The 25,661-nt window shown below is 34.6% G+C and overlaps 2 protein-coding genes across 6 annotated transcripts; both read right to left on the bottom strand.

Moving 5' to 3' along the window:
- Positions 1-1,915: 1,915 nt before the first annotated feature.
- Positions 1,916-5,978, bottom strand: LOC132183115 (cysteine and histidine-rich domain-containing protein RAR1). Of its 3 annotated transcripts, none has more exons than XR_009440351.1 (6): positions 5,739-5,978; positions 5,368-5,570; positions 3,567-3,721; positions 2,628-2,863; positions 2,269-2,522; positions 1,916-2,136 (listed from the first exon to the last, which is right to left on the bottom strand). XR_009440351.1 is itself a non-coding variant. In XM_059596513.1 (5 exons), exons 2-5 carry the CDS (start codon positions 5,430-5,432, stop codon positions 2,427-2,429), a joined length of 552 nt encoding a protein of 183 aa, XP_059452496.1. In that variant the 5' UTR covers positions 5,433-5,570; positions 5,739-5,978; the 3' UTR covers positions 2,209-2,426. The 3 variants fall into 3 exon arrangements, 1 of the variants encoding a protein (XP_059452496.1); XR_009440352.1 differs by having other exon boundaries at positions 2,355-2,522; XM_059596513.1 differs by lacking the exon at positions 1,916-2,136 and having other exon boundaries at positions 2,209-2,522.
- Positions 5,979-8,343: 2,365 nt separating this feature from the next.
- LOC132180793 (K(+) efflux antiporter 5) lies at positions 8,344-23,128 on the bottom strand. Of its 3 annotated transcripts, none has more exons than XM_059593745.1 (21): positions 22,740-23,128; positions 19,320-19,363; positions 18,759-18,826; positions 18,548-18,632; positions 18,406-18,467; positions 17,794-17,869; positions 17,577-17,651; positions 16,807-16,878; positions 16,598-16,681; positions 16,407-16,475; positions 16,222-16,299; positions 14,746-14,834; positions 14,395-14,491; positions 14,258-14,311; positions 12,800-12,895; positions 11,429-11,617; positions 11,266-11,343; positions 9,525-9,569; positions 9,350-9,445; positions 9,022-9,097; positions 8,344-8,746 (listed from the first exon to the last, which is right to left on the bottom strand). In XM_059593745.1, the coding sequence occupies exons 1-20, from the start codon at positions 22,969-22,971 to the stop codon at positions 9,053-9,055; spliced, it is 1,734 nt and encodes a 577-aa protein (XP_059449728.1). In that variant the 5' UTR covers positions 22,972-23,128; the 3' UTR covers positions 8,344-8,746; positions 9,022-9,052. The 3 variants fall into 3 exon arrangements, with proteins under 3 accessions (XP_059449728.1, XP_059449727.1, XP_059449729.1); XM_059593744.1 differs by having other exon boundaries at positions 9,053-9,097; XM_059593746.1 differs by lacking the exon at positions 9,022-9,097.
- Positions 23,129-25,661: the final 2,533 nt, after the last annotated feature.

The raw sequence follows: 25,661 nt of genomic DNA, 5'->3' as shown, positions 1-25,661 counted from the left end.
CAAATCGCATAGTAATTCAAGAGTATAAAGTGACTTCTTGTTTTAACGGGGAAAGGTTTTGTTCTAATTTTTTATTATTATTATTTATTTTTAAGAAAAGGTGAAAAACATAATAGCACTAGCAGTCACATAATGACATAATAGATTTGGCGCATGTTCGAAAAAATAATAGATTTGGCACAAAGACCAAAACAAGGGTGCTTTGAGGGAAGTATAGTTGGGCTGCATAGAAAAAGCCCATCTTTCGATTATATAGGATGGGCTCTAATCAATATTTTGGAAAACACTGAACCTAATGAAAGCATGGCCTTTACTAACCTAATTTGGAAAGAGACTATTTATTCATCTCAAAGTCTCTAAAATTGTCGGCATAAAAATATATTTGGGATTGCGTTGGGAAATAAAGTTTTTAAAGTAAAAGAAAAAAATAATATATTTTAATTTTAAGTTTTTTCTAAATGTGTGTTTTAATATTTTTTAGACTAAAAAATTCAAAGAAATATAGAAATTTTTGTCAAACATCCTGGCTTTTTGTTTGACATAACTTTATAGATATTAAAAGTACTTTTTACCTTTCCTAACGCAATTCCAAATATGTCTTCTCTCATCTATACATACGACAAATTATAATGGAAAAAAGAAGTCAACTTAGAACAACCACAAATTACGTTTTGCAATTGTAGTAAGTTTGTTTTCGACGTAAATTGTTTTTTTATTGGAATATAATTTTAGCTAAAAAAATTATTTTAGTTGAAAATACTTTTGGATTGTATGAAAAATTAGCAACTGCAAAGTAAACGGCGGTAAGGAACAGTCGGCGACTCTAGCAACCTCTAGTGATGGCGGCCAATGGCGACTTACAGCAAACTTTGGTGGCTGTTCTGGTGACCTTTGATAGTGGTAGAGAATGAATTGCGAGAATGAGAAGTTCAAATTCAAGAAGTAATTTACGGTTTTAAAAAAAAGAAACACACCTTTATAGGTATTGAAGAAGGTTTTCTTAGTTAATCGAAAATATTTTTTGTTTAACCACTATTTTTCGTTGTACCAAACACCTAAAAATAAAAATAAAAATGCTTTCCAAAATATATTTTACGTTACCTAAAGTAAATCAAAAAGGAAAAAGTACCGAATACTCTCCACGTCAAGCGTTAAGTGTCACACCATTTTTTCTTTTCTAAGCAAGCAAGGGAAAAGGGGTTACAGAATGAAACAAACACAAAAGAGAAGGGTACCCCAACAACAACGTGCAAAAGGTAAAATACAATGCAAATACAAAACAAATTTTGGATCCGGTCTAAAAGGGCACCATTTCTTTACAAAAGAAACAAAAAGAATACGTTAAGAAGGAATATAATGAAATAGAAAGAACCGGGCTGTTTACTTCTTGTGTGTTTGATAAGTTTCAAAAAGATAATCTTAGGAGAAACTTCTGGAATTTTTACCAAATTTTATAAATTTACAATATGTTATTCAAAACTATTGGTCCTTTTCAATTACTCCTCCATTACAATTTAACAATTTTATGTTAAAAAATTTACAGTCTTGTTTTGTTTGTTTTTTGGACTTTATTTTATTTTTTAATATAAAGACATAATTATATTTTTATAAATTTTATAGGGATATAATATAATGGATACTTTATATGTTGTCTAAATTAACGAAAAAAATTTAATAGTAGAGTAACTAAAAAGAGTTGATAGATTAAAACCCCCCACATTACAAATCTTTAAGGTTTAAGGAGGAGATTGCAAATAGCATAAAAATTAGAGGGTGCATGTGAAATTTCTCATAATTTTATAATTTATTACTATGCCCCTTTTTCTTTTGAGAAAAAAATGCACAAGACCCTGGGTTTTAGACCATTTTCAAAAAGCTTCATCCTTTTCTTTTCTTTCCTGCACAATACAATTTCAAAAAGTTTCCTTGATTTCGAATAATAAGAGTCTTAGGATTTATTTATTTTTCAATCACATCCTTCCATTACAATTTTCCTTGATTTTTCTAACGGAAATCTTAGTCAGACCTTCTAATGCGATGCCACATTCTATTCCCATAGGTTCAAGTGCTTCCTTAATAAGGGCATCCAAAAAATTATGAGGTGAGGAAACAGCATTTGCCCACCAAGTGACTCCCCTACATGAAAAATAAGGAAGACTGTAACTTTCTTCTGTAATAGAGACTTCCCAATTTGAACCAACAAAGAAGTTCATTTAAACAGAATTGCAAAATACCCATTCAAATCTCAGAGATATAACAATTTCTTACCAATTATTTGGTCAATAACAACGAAAATGCTTGGTGACAAAAGAAGTCCATTCCAAGATAAAGACAACATAGAGAAGAGTATCAACCTGAAAAACAACTTTTAAGGGAGGAAAGAAGTCACAATGGAAACCACCTCATCCTTGCAGCTCTCTGCTTGTTTAGGATGATGGATCAGCATTATGCCATCCCTGGGTGCAAGGCGGAATGCTCATGAACTCATCAAATTCCTTCACATGAATGTCACAGCACTTCCACTGCAACATCATATATACCATTAGAGCATGTTTTAAGATTTAGTTATCAATGAAGAGAAATATAATGATAAGGAGACTCAAAAAAAGAAAAGAAAAGTATCTCACCCCTCTCATACGGTCATGGAAAACAGCAGGTCCAGGATGGAAACTGCATGCAGTCTCGTGATTATCCTTTTCCTTGAAAGTCTTACCACATCCCTTATTTCTGCATGTCTGGGGCTCATTTATACCAACTACCTTCTTTGCTGGAGCAGGAGAGCTCTCAAAATTTGTATTAATATCGGTAGGTGCAGTTGTGTCCACATTTAAAGGCTTCGGATTAATCTCTTTAGCTTGTGAACCTAGAAAAGACAAGACTTGCTTCAGCTTACAAAGAAAATAAATTGTTTCTGGAGAAGTGGGGAAGCTAAGGAATAAAGTGTCAGCGGATTTTTTTTTGAAATGTGATACTAAATGCAACTATACTTGGATGGGATTGAACTTCTGACATCACCATTCCATCACTTATTTATGGGGGGAAATATGCCATTTGGTCCAAAAACCATTGACGCAATACAAAAATTTAACTATCTTATAGCCCAATTTCTAAGCATTATAATGGAGTAGATATTCATTGAAAAAATGGACCCATTATATGAGGAACTTTAGTTCTGCACGAGTCTTCATTGTTTTCCATGGCAGTTGTAGTTGCACTATGCCCTAAATCTGAGGGATCGTTAGTAACTTAGTATCATTACCACTTTTCCATCTGAAATCATGGTGACTCTAAGTTTATTGCCTTGACCCATTAATGTTTCATGCTCCTACTTGCCAATGGTCTTCTGACCAAATAGCTTTCCCTGCCTGCAAACATCACAGGCAGAGGGTGAGGTCACAGCCTCGAACCTGTATGAGTGTGTGAGTTGTATACTTGTGTATACCTATAAAAAGTATTTCATGCTCCTGCTAAACCACCAAACAATATTTGAAGTATTTCATTTCTATGGGATAACCAAATCAACTAACTATTAACCTACCAAACTAAAAGGATACAGATGAGATTACCATGATCAGAGCAAAAGAAACCCTGCCGGCACCTAGAGCAAGTCTCTTTTGAAGATGTATTTGTTGTAGAATTTGAAGAGGGAGCAGAAACTGGATTCTTTGGAGTAGGAGTTCGCAACACTGGCTTCTCGGTAGTGTGCTTGCCTGTCTTACATCTTCATTAATAAAGAAAACTTTAACAACTTATACTGAACAAAAATATAAATAGATAATTAAAATTTGAGACACATCAAGATAACAGTAGGTGCAGCAGTAATTGCAACTAAATAATAAGACTTTGCTACTAGTATCTCAATATTTACCACAGACATAAATCAATTAAGGAAAATATTCAACGGATGAAAAAACTAGCTATTCTTCAAATGTTTAGGAGCTGCTTCAACAGACCAAACACCTAATTTAAATTAATCAATAATAAATATTTAACATTTTCGTCCAATCTGACAACATCATAAAGTAAAAAAAGAAAGAAAAAAAAAACTGACAACATCATGAAAGTTAGCCATTCAAATATTCGAACCAGGCTGCTACTGGTATGTGCCATGTCAGCACAGCTTACATCAAAGCTTTCTCCACCCTCATCCATGACATCAATCAGAGTTTGATTAGAGGACCATTCTCCCATGTGGAAGTTCTAGTGGAACTGGCATTCGTATCCTTTTTCACTCTAAACTCACATGCTTAACTTTGGTTGGAAACAACAAAAGCAGGAAGCAAATTCTCTGGTGGTAAAACTTTAGATGAAGCATCACCATCATAGTTTCATTCGGAAGTTAATTCAATGTCCATATGTCACATTCCATGAGATTAAATCAGTAAAGAAGAAACCAACCTATCATAAGAATGATAAGATAATATCCCCTTTTTAAAGGGGTCAACTGGGTCAGGAGCAAACTTGTGGATACCCATTTGGCAATTGCTACACTAATCTATCACCTGATATTGTATAACGAAAACAAAAATAGAAGTTGAAACCATGTCAATGGGACAGGAATACAAGTCAGTGAGGTGCCCCGTTCACCATGTACATCAATCACCAATCTATAATGGTGATATCCATCAACTATCTGATTGCCCGATAGATGGGAGCAGGATATGAATCGTTGACTGAAATATAAAGTCCCAGAGAGTTTAGAGAACAAAAGTTTGGTGTGTGTTCAGCTGAAAAATCATTCAGTATGTATTCAGCACCAACAGTAATATTGTGATGTATTCCCTAAGATAAACAGAGTTCTTCACTATAACTATACATCATGGTTACTCAATTTCACTAATCAACATATTGCTAGATTTTCAGGGGGCATCATAGTCCTGAGAGCGAGAAATAGGCATCTCGAAGGATTAATTTTAACACTAAAACCATAATTAAGGGCCTGATAGAAGCTTATGGGGTGTAGCAATATTTTCTTTAAATTCTTCTCCTCCTTTAAAGAGGTTGGGGAATGTATCCAGGAGTCTCTCTCCCACTCCATAGCAGTGTAGGGTGCTTTTTACAAAAGGCGTTTGGATTCTTCACAAAGATTTAACCAATCCACTATGTTCTGCACAGTAAACATCACAAGATCATATTATGATCTGGAGATTTCTCCACATATATTATATTGCAAGGATTGATACGATACAAGTCAATGTGCTAAGCATTTGGGAGCGAGAGAAATACGAGCCCTGCTTCAAATTTGAGCAGATCTTACTCAATCCACATATTCTATTGGTGAGTGCATACTAACTCAAATCAAAGCGAAAAATTCCACATCAAGCAAGCAAGAGAGTTCGTAAAAAAAAAAAAAAACAACGCAATTACCCTGGAATCTCCAAAAATAAGCTGAAATCATGACTTCTTTTCTTGCAACAACTCCACTCTTTCATTCCATCATGAAATATAGGCTGGATTTAAGGGAAAAAATAATAATAAAAAGAGAAAACAATGAAGCTACTTAATTGTAAAGAAACAGAAAACAAAGAACATTTTCCCAAAAAAAAAATGAAATGAGAAATACTTACTCCCTGAAAGAGGAATACGCCAGCGCAGTAATGTCCAAATTGAAAAAGAAAAAAAAAGAAAAAAAGCTAAAGTTAATAAAATTGAGAAATAGAAATAGACATAATTTAGTATAAACAGAGACAAAGATAATGTCCTAAAAAGAATAAGTGAAAAGAAAAAAGGGCAATTACCGAATCATGGTATTGACAAGAACCTTCGGGGTTGTTGTCCTCGGAGAAGGTGGCGTTGCACCCAATTCGCTGGCATCGAACCCCAACCACATCTGGCATCTCCATTTCTCTCTCTCTCTCTCTCTCCCTCTCTCTCTTTTCGAGTAGAAGAAGAAGAAGAAGACTTGGAAGGCTAAACTAAAACTACACCGCTTTTCCTAGAAAAAGCAGCTCGGAGAATCGCTCACACTCTCTCTCTCCCTTTTTTTTTTTTTTTTTTCTCAAAAAATATTCTTTTAGAGGATGGTTGATGATGGTAATAACTAATAAGCACCGAGATTAATTTGTCAAATGAGGTATTCCAAACACGGAACAAATCCACTCCAATCTATTATAGATGGGAGAATATTTAATTTATGGCTAAATTTTTTTTTCAAGAATCTCCTAAGATCACAAATGGGACACATATTCCATTAATAAAAATAATAAAAAAAATTATTTTAAATTACAAAAAATTAAAAAACAAATTAATTAAAAAAAAAGAAGGGGGTGGCAATGGCCGGCAAGGGGTGGCCGAACCACCCCTAAGAGCGAGCCACCCCCTTTGGGACAAGGGGTGGCTTTGGCCCTTGGGGTGGTCAACCACCCCTACAATAACCCTTTTTTCTTTTTTTTTTTTTTAACTGGGCCCTTGGAGGTGGTTCAATCACCCCTTTTTTGCAAGATAGGGGTGGCCGAACCACCCCCATGGCCAGACATTGGGGGTGGCCAGCCATCCTTTATTATTATTATTTTTTTAATTTTATTTAATTTAAAATAATATATATTTTTTAATTTTTATTAGTGGGATATATGTCTTATTTGTGGTCATAAGATTTCTGAAAAGACATCTTAGTCATAAATTGAATATTCTCCAGTTCATAATGGACCGGAGAGGATCCTCTTCCTCCAAACACTGCCTCTAATATAATTGTGACACCAACGGGTGGGGTTAAGTGCAAAAAATAACCGCGTAAAACTGTTTTAAGGGTTTTGGAACAATCACAAATTATTAGGGGGGTTGGAGCCCATCAATTCATATACTCCTCCACTCACGGGCCAAGCCCTGGTCAGAACAGGCTTACACTAACACAACACAGGAATACTAACAGAAAACAAGGGCAAAGAAAGAGAAAGTCCGAGCTGCTTTTTCTAGAAAAAGCCTTTTTTTTTTTCCTTAAAATAAATATAACCCAAAACACAACTCGACACACCTTTTACAAATTCGCATTCTCTCCTTATTGTAGGAGTATTTGACAAAACAAGTGCTTAATATTTGTCGAGAGAAGAGCAAATTTATTATTTCAAAATTAAAAAAAATTAGGGTAGTCAAGAGGAGTGGCCGCACCCCAAAAGTTAGGGTTTATTTAAATAAGGGTTAAATACTCTTTTACTTTTAATGGTTTAAACTCTTTATTTTTTCTTCCTTAAGAATTCATTTTTATCATAGGAGGTATATGTGATTTTTATAAAGGTGGAGATGGTACCTATGTTAAAATTCTATCCAAAACTTAACGAAACGCCTCATCAGCACCAATCAAATGTTGTCACGTGTCATATAATTAATTTTTTTTTAAAAAATTAAAAAAGATTAAAAAATTATAAATTTTTTTTCAAAAAAAAAATTGAATGTGGCCGGTGGCCGTAGCCACCCCCTTGGCCATTTGGCAACCACCCTCACAGCCGGATGTTTTGGGATCCATATTTGCTTCCAGCAAGAATGAGTCGTCTGCGCCTAAACTTGCTCTACCGCCATCAACTGCTGTTGGTAGAGGAAGAGGAAGAGGAATGGCGGCCTCTTCAGCCTCTCGGGCTAGTCATGCCAAATCACAAACTGAATAGCCACCCCTTTTGGATTGATTGTGGATCAGTCCTTGTACATCAGCCAATATTTCATGCTGTGAGATAGATTTTGTAAAGGGGGTGGCTTGATCTCCCTTGGCCACCCCCAAGGGCCAAATCTAAAAAAATAAATATATATTTTTTTTTTAGTTTAAGTTTTTAGGGTATGACTGGACCACCTCCAAGGGTCATGACTCATGAGGTGGTCCAGCCACCCCTAGCTGGCCATTGGGGTGGCTCTCAAACCACCCTCATCTAAAATTAGTTAAGATGTAGTAGCTAGCCATCCATTATTTTTTTTATTTTTTTTTAATATGAAATATTATTTTTTTTTAGTGGAACATGTGTTCTATTTGTGACTATAAGATTTCTAAAAAGAAATCACAGCCATGAACTGGATATTCTCCGGTCCATAATCCTAGTCCGTAAGAAATGATACTTAGCACTTATTATAGAGTTTAATAAGTAGGTTCGAAAAAATTTTCTCCAAACTCACTCATTTACTCGCGTTATGTAACAAATATTGATTTTAAAGAGAACAAAGTGGGTTGGCTTAATACCTTCCACTTTGTTTACCGGATAGTACCGCACAAATGGCTGGCCTGTCCCTGGACCTATTAAAGAGGTTCACAGTTGTGTTTTCAAGATCCACACAAGGAGATTAGTATACCTCGTCGCTACGATTCCACGATCGGTCCAAAAAGAAATTGACAGTTTTACAAAAGCAAACAAAATGCTCTACAGCTAAGAAAAATTAATTATATTTCATTTAACTCATAAAATGCTTTTAAAGCTGTTTCTTTGCTTCGGTTTTCTACAACATCTTATACAATACAAATCATAATTAATCAGAATTATACATGATCTGACTTTGTAAAAGCAGCAATATGGATATCAATCAGGTCATAGAGTGCCATAAAAGAATTCCTATATATATATAATACACTAAGCATACAAAATTGAATGCCTATGTACATTACAACTCTGAGTTGAGTTTCAGGGGAATGAATATACTCACGAGTCACGAGTCAGCTGAAACCTCAAAAAATGGAATTGGCAGTGGAACCAATATATCATATGACTACAGACTACAACAACGTGGAAGGTCACAATGATCTGTTAAGCACTTCAATCGTGGAAGCTTTACCCTGTAAAAACAGAAATTGTATGTTTTGTTTCCACGTAAGATTAAAACTTAAAAAAAAAAAAAAAAAAGAAAAAGAAAAATTAAGCATTATGTATGTTTTGACAAGGTTCCGCATCTAGCAACACTATATGTGACTCATCCATTTTATGCATTATGCATCTTTACAATCCAGATTCAAGATAACATGTTTTTCTCCCAAAATCCACTAGGAAGAAGGCAAGAAGAAAAAAGAATAAAGAAATCGATAATAATTAAAAATTTCAGTAAGGTTATAACTTTTATCTCGTATAGACAAAAAGGATGGCACCTATAGAATGGCTTCTCCATAGCTTTTAAACTTTGTGATCTGAATCTGCATTCACAATTTAAGACAAACAGATTTCTATATTGGCACAAAATACTTAAAACAGTATTCTCTTAATATATATATGCAGTCAAAAGGTGTAGTGCAAAAATTTGAGTTAATGGAAAGAGGTGATGGCTCGGAAGATATTCAGACATTTTTATCTTCCTAATCAACATTCTTTTGTAGGGGGAGTAAATACTTGCAGGTGTATATACTTGGGTGTGTTTGTGTGTCAGAGTGAGAGAGAGAGAGAGGGACCTCATTCTGTGTGTCGCTCTCGGAGGGGAACCAGTGCATGAGAACGCCCAAGTTCATTACAGCAGGTATCAGTTTAAATAGGAGAGGAGTTGTTACCTGTACATAATCATCTACCAGGATAAATATTTCAAAAGAAGAAAAAAAAAAATTGAAGTTTCAACATAAAGAAACTTACCAGACTAAGAGCAGTTGTTCCAATAAGAAGAAGATACATCTTCCCCTACATTACAATAATTTTAATCAACAACATAAAAAAATAAAATAAAAAATAAAAAATAAAAATAAAAAGAAAAGAAGAAGAAGAAGAGAAGGAAAGACTGCAAAACTGGTAAACTTATGGCAAGAGAACAACAAATTAGTCTACTTCAAACATTTGTCAACTTAAACATTATCTTCTTCTGCTGCAAAGACAACTGTAGTGAAGCTCTCCAAGTGGCTTTGCTTTTTAATTTTATTTTTTGACAACCACAAAAGCATGAACTTACAAAGAAGGCATGTGATGCAATATCTAAATTATGTGATAACTTCTTTCTGTTTGTCTCTTTTCAAGTGGAAATGCCAATGGAAACCAGTGGTGACCCAATTTCAATTCATTTCAGCATCGACAATTGAGTAAACTCTATCAGATGATCATTAATTTTAAATTCACAAAGTGCTGGAAGATGAGCTAAGCTGTGTTTCAAACAGCTAATTCTGCGTATATTGAGACCTTAGTTTCTAAACCAATTCAAAATGCTTATAAGATATTATAGATATAGGCCACTTAGTCGCAGTTTCTAATGTCACTAACAATACTTTATAAAATTTTCTATTACACCTTTTCTACATTTCTATTTAAATTTTGTTTCTTTAAAAACTAATTAATGTATCAAATCACAAGGCCAATGAACTTTTTACTGTTCAGTTAAAGGTCAAGGGTACAAAAAAAGTTGTATTATCTAACATTGACATAAATATTCTTCGTGCACACCACACAGCTATAATATAGTACCAAGATATTCTTTGTATAAGTATCATTACTTTTCTATGTTGGGGGCCAGAAGTCAAATCCTTCCATTTATTATAATACTGAGCTGAAATTTCTTTATGTTGCAAACACGATAGGATCTCTATGGGCATAATGTTTCTCTCTCTCTGGGCTTGAGTTGCCCTCATGTGCTACACAGCCACAGAGTTCCATAGGCTCACCAATAACCGTAGTGCCCACTGGTTGTGAAGTGGACAAACAAGAAGAGCAATCTCCAAAAATGCTCAGAGAAAGTGACTGAAACTACTCATCAAGTAACAAATTATTCATAACGCCACGTCATCAATGAATGCAGCTTGAAGTAAACCAATTTTATTACAAATACCACGTGCAACATCAGTACTATAAAATTGAGCAATGAGGTGTTCTAGTTGTTGTTTTTGTTGTAGGTGCTGATTTTTTTTTTTTTTTTGACACATCCCAATATCTCCATCCCTGTCTGGTTTGATCTTTCAGAACAGCCAATCATTAATCAACACAATGAGGGTGCATGGTAAGTCTAAAATCAGACTGGAAGACACCTCTAGCACTTGACTTCCAAACATGACAGCCATTGAATACATTTCTCACAAAAGGAAATTATTTTTTATACATTTCTTACAAAAGATTATTTTTTATAAGTAATCGAAATATCATTAATAAAAGGAAATTATAAACTTAGAGAAGAACTCAGCTACTGCAATAAACAAATTCCTTCACTCTGGGGAAAGAAGAGAGATTGATCAGTATGATGGGGCCCTCTAGTAAAAAGTAGTATAGATATTCCAGTGGAGAGCAAACATAAGAGACAAGCCATTACCAAAACAGGAACCAAATAAATGAAGCAAGAAAAATCAATCCACACGTACACAAAGAGAGAGAGAGAGAGAGAGAGAGAGAGAGAGGTAACCTCAACAAGATGAAGATTTGAGGCACGACTTAGGAGAACAAAAGCAAATTCCCCAATTTGAGCAAGCAAAATACCAACCTATAAAAGGATATACCAAATTTTCAAAAATAAACAATTTAAGTATTTCACTTAGATCTGAAATTAACTCAACAAGCCAACTTACAAGGAATGATGTTCTCATGCTATACCCAAAGGCCTTAGCAACAATAGCACCAACAGCTGTCTTAACGACTACAACCAGAATAACAGATGCTAGCAATATATCAACGTGGTTCCATAGGAAATGTACATGTATGAGCATTCCAATACTTGAAAGGAAAAGAGCTGCAAATAAGTTACGAATTGGTTCAACCTACAGCATAGAAAGGCATCAAATCAGTAATGTCTAATAATTCTTATGACAATTGATACAAGAGTTGAGCCAATTTTGCTTGTGACATACAGAATGAAGCAACCTCTTCAATCTAAATTTATTTCCATTAAGGAGGTTCCATGCCAATCATAGTAATTTTCTCAAATTCGTCTGCTTCATTTACCCAAGTTTAGACACTACTTGGCATGATTGGGAAGGACACCCTCGGTTGTGGCTAATTTGGAGTTTTTGGGCGGTTCCAACCAACAGAATGTGAGCTTTTCTAGAGAGGTGCATGATTGGGAGGTGAATGTCTTTGCTTCTTTTCTTCAAAGATTGTACTCAATCAAAGTAATAAGAGGTAGTGAAGATTAGCTGTGGTGGGTCTCCTCCAAAAGAGGTTTGTTCCAGGTTAAGCCCTTATGCTCCTTGGCTCATTTTGAAGGTAGCAGTTTCCCCTAGAAGAGTGTGTGGCGGACTTGGGCTCCTTCAAGGGCGGCGGCTTTTTTTGATTGGTCGACGACTCTAAGTAAGATCCTTACCTTAGATAATCTAAGGAAGCGGCATCTTATAGTGATGGACAGATGTTGCTTGTGTAACAGGAATGGTGACTCTGTGGACCATCTTTTGCTTCATTGCATGTGGAGTGCTCTCTTAGTCATTTTGGGATGGCATGGGTTATGCTAGACGTGTTATCAACTTATTTGCTGGTTGATGGTTTTCTGGAAGGTCGAGGAGCAATGTGGTGTGGAAAATTGTGCCTATTTGCCTCTTTTGGTGTTTATGGAGGGAATTGAATAATAGGAGTTTTGAGGATTTGGAGAGGTCCTTGGAGGACCATTTATTCTCCTTTTTCCACACTTTGTATTTTTGGACAACGGCTTATGTGTCCCCTATGTCGATTAGCTTTAATGATTTTTTTGTGCGTTTGCCTCTTTCTAGTTATGTGATTTTTTTTTTTTTTATACTTTCGTTGTACTTAGGGGCGCCTTACGCTTTTAATAAGAAGTGACTATTACTCATCAAAAAAAGAAGTTTAGACACTACTTAGTTTAGTTATTCAAAAGCTAACATAGCACAAGAAATATAACATGAAACAGCAGTAGAAATTAGTTTGAGACAAAAGCTAAATATATAAACATGTAACACAACTCAGGAAACTATAGTAACAAAAAGCAGTACCTGGTCTAAAGTATGTTGTGCAAATTCAGTATTAGATATCATAACACCAGCCACAAACGAACCCAACTCAAGACTAAGTCCTAACTTATCGCTGCACTGAAAAGGTTAAAGAAGATTCAAAATATTAAAAAGGAGTCGGTAATTTTGAATATATGCAGCAATATCCTGCACTGGTGTCATATATTACAGCAACTCATCATCTTAACCTCAAATTAAGATAATCTAACAAGGGAGAACTAATGTACAACAATAGGTTTTCTTATTTTCATGTATTTGCTTTTTTTTGGGATAATTAAAACTTAGTTATTTTATTTCATATCAACATTTTTTCAGCACAAAACGTAATCCCTTATGCACAAAAATTTCCATGCTTTGAGTCCCATCATCTAAGTTCAACATGATTAAACAGAGAAGAATATGCTTATGGTTTGTATTAAATTTCTTTCTTTAGGCTTCTAATATCTTTGCTCTAATGCAAATCAAAACAGATGCCAAAGAAAACCATGTTCATGGTACTGCACACTGAAACACCTTTTAACTGCTCAAACTGATGTCATACACAGTATTGGAATCACAACTTCATTGAAAAAAAAAAGTGCTCGAGAATATCAGTCAGATTCCAAAAAACTTTTTTTTTTGATAAGTAGTCAGATTTCAAAAAACATTTAGACAAAAGAATAGATGAACAGAGCTTTGTTCAAGTAAAAGTTTTGGGCCACTTTGGTTGTGTTTTGTCAGAGAACAAAAAGAAAACTTTAAAACATGATATATTCAATACTTCTGTTTTTCCAGAATTGAAAATATAAAACAGTTTTCAGAATCCATCATTTTGATGTTCTCTGAAAACAGACTGTTTTCCAGGAATAAATCTCTGAGAACAGGTTTTGGCAACACGTTTTTGCACTGTCTTCTGTTTTAGTGAATTTAAAAACAGAAAACTATTTCTTAAACAGAAACCAACAGGTCCTTGCATTATTTGCATCATGAGAACCATAAAGTTTCTTTACTTAAGTCCTATCTCCAAATTTTATATAATGGTTTCTAAATAGAAGTTTCCGACTTAAATAAAAAGTGAAAGTATTCCATTTGGAGCTATTAGAATATATTCTTTAACCAAAAGTTGGTTTAGTGAGAGTCGAAGCACCAGATACAAGACTGAAAGGGAAACAGAAAGAAAGAGAGAAAGATAAAATTCTATAGTGAGACACATATATTAGGGAAAAGTACACATACACTTCTTTCCTATTCTCCAAAACTTCTGGTAACCCAAATTCAACTACCCCTACTCAGTCACAAAATCAGAACAATAAATCAAGCAATTGAAAATTTAATGCACGTTGTACAAAAGGAATCACCACAAGCAGAATACTCATTTGTGACAGACACAATTGAGATAAAATGCAGCATGATGAACAGTCACTAGGCTTAATTCGAGAGAGAACTATATCTGGAACTTACCCAGGCAGATAATAGGCAAAAAGCCACAGCAGCAAGCTGATAAAGTTCATTTGTCTGAATCACAAAAAGGGGAAACAAAATGAAATTTAAGAACTACTAGTCAATCCAAAAATGTAGCTAATGTTTTTATAACTCACTTGGGATGATAGCTGCATCATCAGTTTTAGAAAACGAGGAACAAACGACCAAGATAATACAGATGCAGCAGCGAGATATAACGACAACACCAGCAGCCTGATGTTAAAATAAAAAATAAAAAAACAGATAAAAAAAGTAAAATAAAAAATAAAAAGCAGGCCGTATTCAATAAATATCATTTATACGATGGTGTTGGAACAACTATCCATTTAGTCATGCAAAAACCAACTATATTTCTTTTCAAAATTACTAAAAGCTTGACCAAAGAAAGCAAATCAAAATTGCAAGACTTCAGTAAATGACATGGGAAAGAAAACCGCACAAGGAAAACTGCCAAGGAACAGACTTACAGCTTTCCCATTGAAATCATTCCCTGCAAAAGGCCACTGTTACCCCCCAAAACTGGGAGCAAGGCAAATAGTAAGCCAACAGCACAGTCCTGAAATAATCCAAGGTGAAGGAGTGAATACACATAAACCCGAAATCAAGGCTATGTTTGTTAATTTTGAAAAGTGTTTTTTGATTTGAAAAAGTTTTTGATGTGATAGAAAATTGAAATGCGTTCTATGGGACCAAGGCAAAAAAAGTAAAGCCAACGGCACAGTCCTAAAATAATCTAAGGTGAAGGAATGAATACATATAAACCAAAAATCAATGCTATGTTTGTTAACCATTTTGAAAAGTTTTTTTTTTTTTTTTTTTTTTTTGTGTTTTAATTTGAAAAAGTTTTTGATGTGATAGAAAGTTTGAGAAATGTTTTCAGTGGGGTCCACATTTAAAAAGTGTTGTCTACAGAAAAAAAAAAAGAAAAAAAAAAAAGTGTTTTTAAACTTTTTGAGAAATGTTGTGTGTTTTCAAAGAAACAAGCACTAAACATGTTTATTTTGAGAAAACACATGCTTATTTTTTCAGTTGACTTCTTACTTGTTAAAAAATAGGGAAACATCTACATACCCCCCTCAAACTTTCACTTGCGACAATGTCTCCTTAAGCTACTAAAAAATTGACAATGTCCCCCCAATTCAATAAGACAATACTCCAATAAATTTGAAGAAAAAGTTAAATTTCCACACCCTTGTTTTTTTTTTTTGAAATTTTTTTATTTTATTAAGGGTATTTTCGTCATTGTGGGGTGACATTGACAATTTTTTGTAGTTTGGGAGGGCATTGTCTCAATTGAAAGTTTGAGGGGAACATTATCAATTGGATGATAGTTTGAAGAGAGTATGTAGACTTTCCCCTAAAAAAAAAAAAAAAAAAGAGTGGTGGCCGTGTGGTGTGGCCACCCCCTATCTGGTTGGGATGGCCACACAGCTACTGCTGTCTTGTTAAGGTGGCTGCACAACGACCTCTAACTAGGAGAGTTGGCCAAGTGGCTACCCCTATCCTCTATTAGAAGTGGTTGTGCGGCCACCTTTATTTTTATTATTATTATTATTGTTGTTTTAAGTGATAAGTCAACCTCCATACTTAAAAAAATAAGTAAATGTTTTCTCAAAATATTCTTATAAGAGGTGTGGAAAGTTTTCTAAAAAGTGTGTTGTGTTGTGTTGTGTTTTGTTTTTTGAAAAGTATTGTCTTTTATTTATTGAAAAGTTTTTGTATTTGAAAAGTATTGTCTTTTATTTATTGAAAAGTTTTTGTATTTTGAGTTTTGAAAAGTGTTTCGTTTGTTAAATGTTTTTATAAAAGTGTATTTTTGTGTTTGAAAACCCCCCAAAAAAAAAAAAAAAAAATTGAAAACAAACATAGCCCAAGCTTTCTAACTCAACATGACTTAAAAATTGATAGATTTACCTCTTGATTAAACATAGTTTATAAGATACCTGAAAAATAAGTGTCCCAATCGTAACTTGACCGTGAAGAGCATTACTGCTATTCCGTTCTACCAGAAACTTTACCACCTGGTAAAGGGTAATAAAAAAAAGAGCATGAAAAGCACTAAAAATTTGGCAAGCGGCAACACCCAAAAAGAGAAATTTTAGTGTCAAATAATTGTCTAGAAGAATACCACTGCTGTTGATGACATCGATAAGAATGAACCAACAAATACACCCTCAGACAACTTTGCTCCACAAAACTGTAATGTTAGCAGATGTTCAAGGTCAGCATCTGTTTTGACAGGTATTATAACTTGTCACTAGGAAAGGAAAAACCGAAAAAAATAAAAATAAAACAGATTGGACACTCTCAGAACGATACCATGGCAGTTATGCCAGACAAGAACATAAATATGATTATCTGAAGTAACCCCCCAAGAACAGCAACAGGCCCGACAACTTTTAACTGCATCAAACACAAGTGAAATTAGTGTCTCCAAAGACATTAAAAAACGTATTGCTACAGGACTTTTACAATAGCTACTGTATGATATATGGTACATATGATTTCCAAAGCTGAGAAAAATATACCTTCGTCAAAGAAAACTCCAGCCCCAAAGCAAAAAGAAGAAAGACAACGCCAAACTGTGCAAAAGTTTCAACCTGTAATTAAAGATAATGAGAACTTGTCACTATAGATCCTAGATTGCAGGTAACATGGTAGACCAAATCATGGTACATGAAATTCCACAGAATATAATCTGAATCAACTTGACTGAGCCTATCTTAGTCAGTGCAGGCTATTGCACATGAAGATGGGATATTTAACTGAAACATGTGCAACACCATGTGCATGCTCCTCATCTTGGTCGCTCCCTCTATCCTATGTTCTATTAAGTTAACTATTAATACCTAGGCAGTCACCATGGTTATAGGTATTGAAGTGTCATATAGAGTACTGCTGGATAAAGACAGCAAACTCCATGTACCATGTATTTTCAGGAAAGTTGGAAGATGTGTGGAGAATTTTGGTAGATCCACGCTTTTCAGATTGTATCGACATTACTGTTCCAGCCTGTAGTTCAAAACTATTTTTTTTTTTTTTTATGTAAGTCAAGGGCATTTAGAGAGGCTCATTAAAGTGAATTTCATTTTTTTAGCCAAACTTACCAGAATAAAAGTAAGAACTTCAGAAAAATGCACTATCTTCCTTCAATTCTTTGAGTCAAAAGTGGAAAAAGAAAGGAAAATCAATGGACCAACCCCACTGTCTCCACCCCTTATGAACTACCAGTAATGATAATAGAACAAGTATTCTGACTTCAAGAAACAATGTTCTTGAGCTATTCACAACAACATACCTGTACCATTTCGCTAATGAATTTCAGCCCCCCTGGTCCAATAAGCGAACCGGCAAGAAGATAGCCCACAATAACCTAAAATATTTATCCAAAATAAATGAAAGAAAATATCAAAGAAGGTTGTATCATCTAAATCACCTTATGATTGGACATAAATGCAATGCAATTGATAAACAAACAAAAAAAAAAAAAAATACAACAATTTGCAAATACAAACCGGTTGCCCCAAACAGGAAAAAACAATTCCTCCAATGGCAGCAGAAACTATGACAACCACCAAGTCTGAGATCAATCTGCCGGAATGTAAAACAGAACTAATAAGGCATAAATCTACGGCAGTACATAAATCAAATTAAACAACTTCAATCATGGGTTTTCAAGAACTATAAACCCCAGTAATAAACAGATTGTAATTACAACCTCTAGGGTCAGTTTGGAGGAAAGCCATATTTGAGAAATGCTATTATCTAGAGTACAAAATTTGTGCATAGACAAAATAAAACACTAAGGTCCATCTGCATTGGCCAACTCCAGCATTTCAAATGACATTTTTTTTCCTGAAAATACAGAAATCAGAGAAGGTGTTTGATTTAAAAAACTAATTTTTTATTCTTGAAAATGTCAATATTTTCTTGTGAGGCAACACACTTCTCATGTTTTCCAAAGCACTGCCGTTTAAAAATAAAAACAAACCTAACAAGGGCAAGCTTTTACCAACTTCGAATTCATTTAAGAAAAGAGTTCAAAACCATTTTTCAAGTCACGAACCAGACAGGCCCTAAATTTATCATGTGTTATTTAATCAGGACAAAAGATATGAAAGACTGACCTCAAATCTACTTGAAGAACTGGATATTTGGATTTCTTGTTTGACATCACAAAGACATTGTCCTACCATCAAGTAAGAGAAGTTAGTGTGGATGAAATTCAAAGCATAAATAGCTATGACTCACTCAAAAGATTAGGCGCACCTTTTTGTCAATCAAGGTAGTCATGTCATCAGTATCTTCATTCTCTATGGAAAAAACATCTTGGAACTGGAATGACCTTGTGCCACTGATAAACAAAGGAACTAGGTGAAAAAGTGTCTTGTTTCCATAATAATAAAAGAAAGATATACATTCAATAAATTTTCAGAATGCAATCACATTAGCAACAGATATATTTTACACATTCCCGTACTTTCCTTCTTGTGTGTCATTTCTCTTGGTCTTCTCATGAGTGATTTTAGCTACGGTCTCCAGTACAGCCTGTGAAACATAATCAAGATTCATCTTTACATAGATAACATAATCACGAGTAGTGCAAGAGCCAAAGTATTCAACCGGTAAACAAATATCACCCAATTTTTGTTCTATCATGTGTGATTTCTAAACAACCTAGCATAGCCTATGGAGAAGCCAAGCTCTCTCATGAAATTTAGACAAAGCAATGATCAGCCACATTGTGGACTAGTGGTTTGAGAAGCATGACCTATGGGTATATACAAAAGTCAGATCCCAACCAAAGTATATTTTATTCATTCATTTATTTAAGTTACCGGCATGCTCCATCACAAGAAATTTTTTAAGAACAAAATAATCCAGAAAAAGGGGTCATAGTTTGATTTTTATTTTATTTTTTCCTTTTCAGAAATAAATCCATAAATCACAGAAAAATTGTGTTACCCTATCACATTAGTGGAAAATCATGCCAATTATTGCAGTATGCCCAGTAGATCTTAAAGGAAAAAACCAAACCTACTTGTTGATCGGCTACACTGTTATTGAAGCTGCTTGCATCAGATCCTAGTAAAGTGGAAAGCAGAATGATATCAAAACAGCGTTAAACGAAAGATCAAACACGGAGGAATAAAATGTGAGACAACATTCGTGGCCATGATGCAATCAATATTGGGAGTCCAAATTTGAAGCAAATAGACAATCATACGACCTCAGTACTGAAGAGCAGGATTGGATGACATTGTCCAGCATATATGAAAAATTGCATATATTAAAAAGAAACTGATGGAAAATTTGCTTCATCTCATGGCCAAACAATAGAAGTCAAAGAAACGTCACATTCTGACATGGAGAAAGACAGTCAATAATAAATTCCAAGAACACAGAAATAGAGAAAAGCCCAAAGTCTGCTTTTTATATATGTTTCTTAAACATATCTAGAGACTAGCCAGTCTTTAAGAACCATCAGGTTTTATCCACTGGAAAATTCACAGGTATTAGTCATTAAGTAAAACACAGGAACTATGGTTGTCGCGATAATTCAGAATTAGTGTAGTCATGTTTTGACACACTAGTCAAACTAACAAGATCCTCTACCTATCCCAGTGAAAATGTATCCTATAAGTCTTACATTATAAAAAACTTCGAAGACTTTGAAGTAGTCGTTTACCATTCTTTTCTTTTTTTTTCTTTTTCTTTTTTCTTTTCCCTTACTTTTCTTTTCTTACCACAAAAAAAAAAAAAAATGGTGCTTTAACTTGATGGTTTTTGAATCTACCCCACACAAGACCCCCACCACAGGACAAACATCCATATTGCAACCCAAAGCCCAGCCAAAGGGCATGGCAGGGGAAAAAACACTTGAAAGGTAAGGAAAATCTCCATCCTCCCCATCCCCAAAATCGTCTCCTTGATCCCACACCACTCCAAAGATGGACCAAAACCAACAAGCCACTTCTGAGATTGAATCTAACCTGTCAACTTGAAATCATCACCCTTGTCAACAGTCCAAGTGCCGAGAGAACAACCACCCAAAGGGAAGGGAGGGGAAAAAACCCTTTCCTCCCCATGTTCCCTTACAACCAGAGCCGACAACGAAGCAACCGACACATCTAGCGAGTGTTGAGACTTACCAGCACTGCAGAACTTGGCCCGAGAAACCCCCGCCGAAGAAAACCCCTCGCCGGAGGAGATTTACCATAATCTTTAAAGCCCAAAAGAATCTGATATAAGGGTAGCTTATTGTTGATTCTTTAATTTTTAATAAAAAAGATAACTTGTTGAAGGACCACAAAAATCAAGGCCCAATCACATATCATCCATAAAAATGACCCCAACCCTAAAGGCTTATTAAAACTAAATCACAGAGAGAGAGAGAGAGAGAGGAAATTTAAACTGGCAAGGCAAATAGCCCCCCAAAGGAGCTCATATATGATATTGTAACATGGCATCCCTCCCCCACCTCCTCCTTTATATATATACCAAGGGGTGAAGCCAACTATTTGGAGGAAGAGCATCAAAGAAATACAAAAAGGACAGAAAAGAATAGAAACTCTATTCAACCAAGAGCCAAAAGTGGAAGGATCTATGGTATTCAATACTAATCTTGTGAATAGAAAGCTCAGTCCCCTACAAAGCTCACCCATTGAACTCATTCCAAATACACCAAATCACACCTAATGGCACTGTCTTCCAAGCAACATTATGCCTCACCTTGCTAAATGCCCCTCTCCAACACTCCAAAAGCTTCATACTAGATCAACTCCCATGTCAGACCCTCTAGGACGAAAACAGATCCAGATGCACAGCAAAGAACATGAAAATAAGACATAAAATTGCCCTAGCTACCAGAAGTTGAAGAATATGGTCCACTGATTTCCCATCTCTTTTATACAGCACCTTTGGGGGACAGATTGTCAACCATGAAGTTGTTTAAAACACAGCTGCTAAAACAAAAATGCAATGATGGGATGAGCTTGAGAATAATAACACATTGAACTTCTTCCTACTAGTGGTGCCATGCCCTAAAAGGCCCCCCCCCCCCCTTCACATTTCAGCCTCTCTAAAGTATTGGATAAAAGATGCATCAACTCTGCCTTCCAATCTTGAAACAGCTTCACAAAGTATGGATGACAGAGGATAATTCTCCAAAGCAAACAATATAAATGTTGCCACTACGGCTTCCTGTCCTCGGTGATATTAAGGAAACCATGGAAAACCATTCTTAATGCCTCCCCTACACACCAAGCATCCTATCAAAAAGGGACCACTTGCCTAGCCCCCTAGATAAGTGAGATATATTTAGCAAAATCCCAACATGCCAAATTCTTTTCCACAAGCCCTACCCATACGAACTATTAACAACAGCAGTGCACCACCCACCTCTCCCAACTCCATATGGCGTACTTAGTGACTATCTCCAAAGATACTGCCAGTTTGGAGTGAACTCCATAACTGCTAGAGCCTAATAATGCTGCTATAAACTTGAGAGCAAATGACTTTGAAAGTGCCATCTGCCTCTGTTATCACATATTCAGCTATATATCTATCTCATCAGTTTCTTTGGGGCTGCTGCTGTCCTATTTGGTGCCTCTTTTGCTGTCATTCCATAAAAATCTATCTAAGCTGTTGAACCAAACTCATTACGGACTTTTGATTTCGAGATTTTCCTCAAATCCTTCTATTGTATAAAGGTTCATCAATTTTATTCAGGAATTGTCTAAGGCCTCTCTTCGACCCTGTTTGGCGGGGCTCTTTGTGGCTTCTCCAGGGTTGCTTCAGCTTTTGAGATACACAAACTATATGCAAACTGTTTAACAACGGGCTTTTTTCCCTCTTTTGTAGTGCAGCTTGGGCTTTTTAGGCAGCTATTGAGAAGGCCAGCTGATCAAAGCAACTACAGCTTCAGAAGCTACACCCCTACCAAATTGATCCTTAATCAACATTTCAGATTATTCAACTTGAATCACAAAATATTAGAGATTAAAGGTTTGCTTAGTGTTTGGAGGATTATACACCTGTTGTGTAAGCCGTTTTCAGGTCATGAATCATTCAAGTCATCCTGGTTGGTTGTTTTACAGTTCTACAAGTTTGATTAATATGCCGCTTCCTCTACATAGTATTTTTCATTTCAGCAAGAAATGTACAATCTGAGTCACAATAAACCATCTCAAAAATTTTATGCTAAACCTAATGCCGTGTTTGGTTGCTGACAAAAAGAACAGAGAATCCTTTTTCTTAAGGCATCTCTTGCTTCCGGACACGGTCAAACGACAGCATCCACCCTCATGCAACCATTTTGAATTTCACTTAAATTAACATATTATTCCAGATTTTATAAAACTTTTTCCCTGAATTTTCTCCTCAGCCAAACAGAGCTCGAAAATGCAAAACCTAAAAAAAAAATTACGAGAAATGAAACTTGAGATCCCGTAACCCTGACCTTCAGGCTGATCATTCTCGGAGAACTCCTTCTCGAGGACCCGGTCAAACATTTGGGCTATGCTTCCGTCGCTTGAATCCGGTGCGGACGAGTTCAACAAGTTCCCGTAGAACCTCTCCCTCATTTCCTTGTCAGATCTCACGGAATCGCACTTCCTCTCGTAAATCAAAATCACCACAATGCAGTACCAGATTCCAAGCGTCCCTCGCTTCTTCGCCTTAAAAATTGCCATCTATAATGAGAGAGGGAGAGAGAGAGAGAGAGAGAGAGAGAGTTCTGGTAAAGAATTCAATTCAATGCAAGAGTCGAAGAGAAGATGGAAGAGAGAAACTTCGAAAGGATTTGGTTTGCTTCCGAACGAAGAGGTGAGAGAGTGCTTTTGAAGTTTTTTCTTAATTGGGATTTAACTGTCCAGACGTGGGATTAAGTGTCAAAATGGTTGGTTAGCTGTAAAAGAATTTCGATTCGCCTAGTGTTTTTCTGGATTAAGTGTCCTAGATTTATATATACCATTTTTATTTTGTTGTATTTGTTTTCTTATTTAAAATTTTCAAATAATGTAATAATATATTTATTATGTGCTAATATATACATTAATCTATAAAAGGGATTTTGATCTTTTAATTAATAAACGCAAGATTATTCATTGCTCCCAAAATGTTTCCATATAAAATATACCGGAATGAGTATAGGCTTGTTTGTTAGCGTCTTTTTAAGACAGCAAAAACGTAAAAATATTAACAAACAATTTAAGATGATATTATGAATTTTCATTTTTGCTTTCGATTAATAGTTTATAATTAGGGATGAGTTAACTTCATTCCCATTTTAATATTCTAGATTGACTTCATTTATATTATAGATTTGTCATCGGCTTCATGTGTGAGCAAGCTTAATTTTAAAAAGTGAACTTTAATGGTTTTTTTCTATTGTATACGTACGCATATCAAATTCAAATGCGTGAGAGTCGGGTAATACTTTTATTTTCTATGTTGTAATTTTTTTTTTTTTTTTTTTGAAACAATATGTGCTTATCTTTTGATTTAGTTTATTCTTAGTTCTTAGCACAATAGAGCATATTCACTATTATTTTTAAACAACTCAAATTTTAATATAGATTGGATATTTATCAAATTTTGTTAGCTCCTCTAATTTGTTTTATAGATTAATGGATAAATTACAGTAAGTATCTAGACCTTGAGGTTGTCTTAACTGAATAACATTAACCATTTACTTCATGATCAATTCTTTATGAAAAAAGAAAAAATAAAATAAAAGAAGGAGTTCATCAATGCCACTTTCATGCCTAAGTCAGTATAGTGAGATAGGAGGGAAGTTTGGTAAAGTAATAATATGGTTAATGCAAGGTGTATCATAGAATTTTATATAGGTTGACGCCCACATAGAGTTTGTGGGACTCTCGACACAAGAATTTTATTGTTTTAAAAAATATATCAACAACTCATGATGACACATTATTTAAAAATAATTCCTTTCATTTAATTATCGATTTTCCATCTGGTGCGGTTGTTAATGTTGTTACAACGTTCGGTATGGCGACATACATGCGGACAAGTGACCTGCCATGATTATTTTTGCTCCCATGTGATTATAAGACACGTGGCGTAATGGAGCACGAGGATTATAGCATGGCCTATCCTCACATTTGATATTCTCCTTCCTCACCGTTTTTTTTTTTTTTTTTTTTTTTTAACACTCCTTTCTCACTGTTGATTTGTCTTTTTCTCGTCTACATCAGTTTTGTGCGTTTTCTTATTTTTGAGTGACACTTTATTAAGTGACAATTAAATTTTAGATATAATAATAGTTTTTACTATCATATAAAAAAATATGCACTTGAGAAATACGGATTTGAAAGTGCATGTAACATTTTTTTATGTTTCTTGTTCTAAGTATTACGAGCGTCTCATGTGAATATGATATGATGAGCAGTGTTTAAGAGAACACTAGCGTGCATGAACAGTCATGCGCGTCAGTATTAATATATTATATAATATTATTAAAATATTATATAAACAGTAAAAATATAATTATATATATATATATATATATATATATACGAAAATTATATTTTACCGCCCAAAGTTTGGGGCGATTTGCAATTCGACCTGCAAAATTTTAATTTTGGCAATCCACCCCCCAAGTTTCAATTTTTTGCAATTTGACCAATTATATCCAAAACTTTCCATATTGCCCTAATTTTTTATTTATTTTAAAAAAATCACCATCTGGCCACTTTTGCACCCTTAAATTTGTGTTTAAAAAAATAATAATAAAAATAACAAATAAAAAGTAGGGGCAATATAAGAATTTTGGAATAATATTGGTCGAATTGAAAAAAAAAAATTGAAACTTTGGGGGATGGATTGCCAAAATTGAAACTTTTGAGGTCGAATTGTAAATCAACCCAAACTTTGGGGGTAAAATGTAATTTTTCCATATATATATTAATACTGGTATGCATGACTGTTAATATATACGATATGATAGTTCTCTTAAACACTGCTCATGATATGATAGTTCTAATCAATTTTTATTTTATTTTATTGTAGTAATAATTAATTTAAAAGTTAGTTGAAATTGTCTCTAAGAGGTACTTCAATTGGTCGGGATCACGCCTTATAAAGCGAAGGTCACTAGTTCGACATTTCCTTCCCTTTGTGCGAACATGTAAAAAATAAAAAAATAAAAAAAAAATAAAACTGTTACATTATCATTATGAAATAATTATAAAATAAAAATGTAATTTATAACATTAATCCTATATTAATGATCAACAAACCCCAGAAAAACAAAAGACTTGTTTAACTTATTTTTATATTTTTCTATCATTTTTTTAAAGACGCAAAATAGGGATTAATATATGTTTGTTCATTTATTACATGGAGTGCAACCTTTATA

Source organism: Corylus avellana, chromosome ca5 (genome assembly GCF_901000735.1).
Source record: "Corylus avellana chromosome ca5, CavTom2PMs-1.0".
Classification (NCBI taxonomy): domain Eukaryota; kingdom Viridiplantae; phylum Streptophyta; class Magnoliopsida; order Fagales; family Betulaceae; genus Corylus; species Corylus avellana.
The sequence above is the reverse complement of the archived record's forward strand: the minus strand, read 5'-3'. Positions and strand labels throughout refer to the sequence as shown.

What these genes read in the sequence shown, in the direction of transcription:
- LOC132180793 (XM_059593745.1), bottom strand. Translation starts at nt 22,971, where the DNA reads ATGGCAATTTTTAAGGCGAAGAAGCGAGGGACGCTTGGAATCTGGTAC. An exon ending in CGAGAATGATCAGCCTGAAG is followed by an intron (nt 19,364 to 22,739) that starts GTCAGGGTTACG and finishes CCACTTTACTAG; the next exon opens with GATCTGATGCAAGCAGCTTC. An exon ending in TTTCCTGTTTGGGGCAACCG is followed by an intron (nt 17,652 to 17,793) that starts GTTTGTATTTGC and finishes TAAATATTTTAG; the next exon opens with GTTATTGTGGGCTATCTTCT.
- LOC132183115 (XM_059596513.1), bottom strand. Translation starts at nt 5,432, where the DNA reads ATGAAAGAGTGGAGTTGTTGCAAGAAAAGAAGTCATGATTTCAGCTTA. An exon ending in TTTCTTTTGCTCTGATCATG is followed by an intron (nt 2,864 to 3,566) that starts GTAATCTCATCT and finishes TGTCTTTTCTAG; the next exon opens with GTTCACAAGCTAAAGAGATT. An exon ending in TCCATGACCGTATGAGAGGG is followed by an intron (nt 2,523 to 2,627) that starts GTGAGATACTTT and finishes ATGATGTTGCAG; the next exon opens with TGGAAGTGCTGTGACATTCA.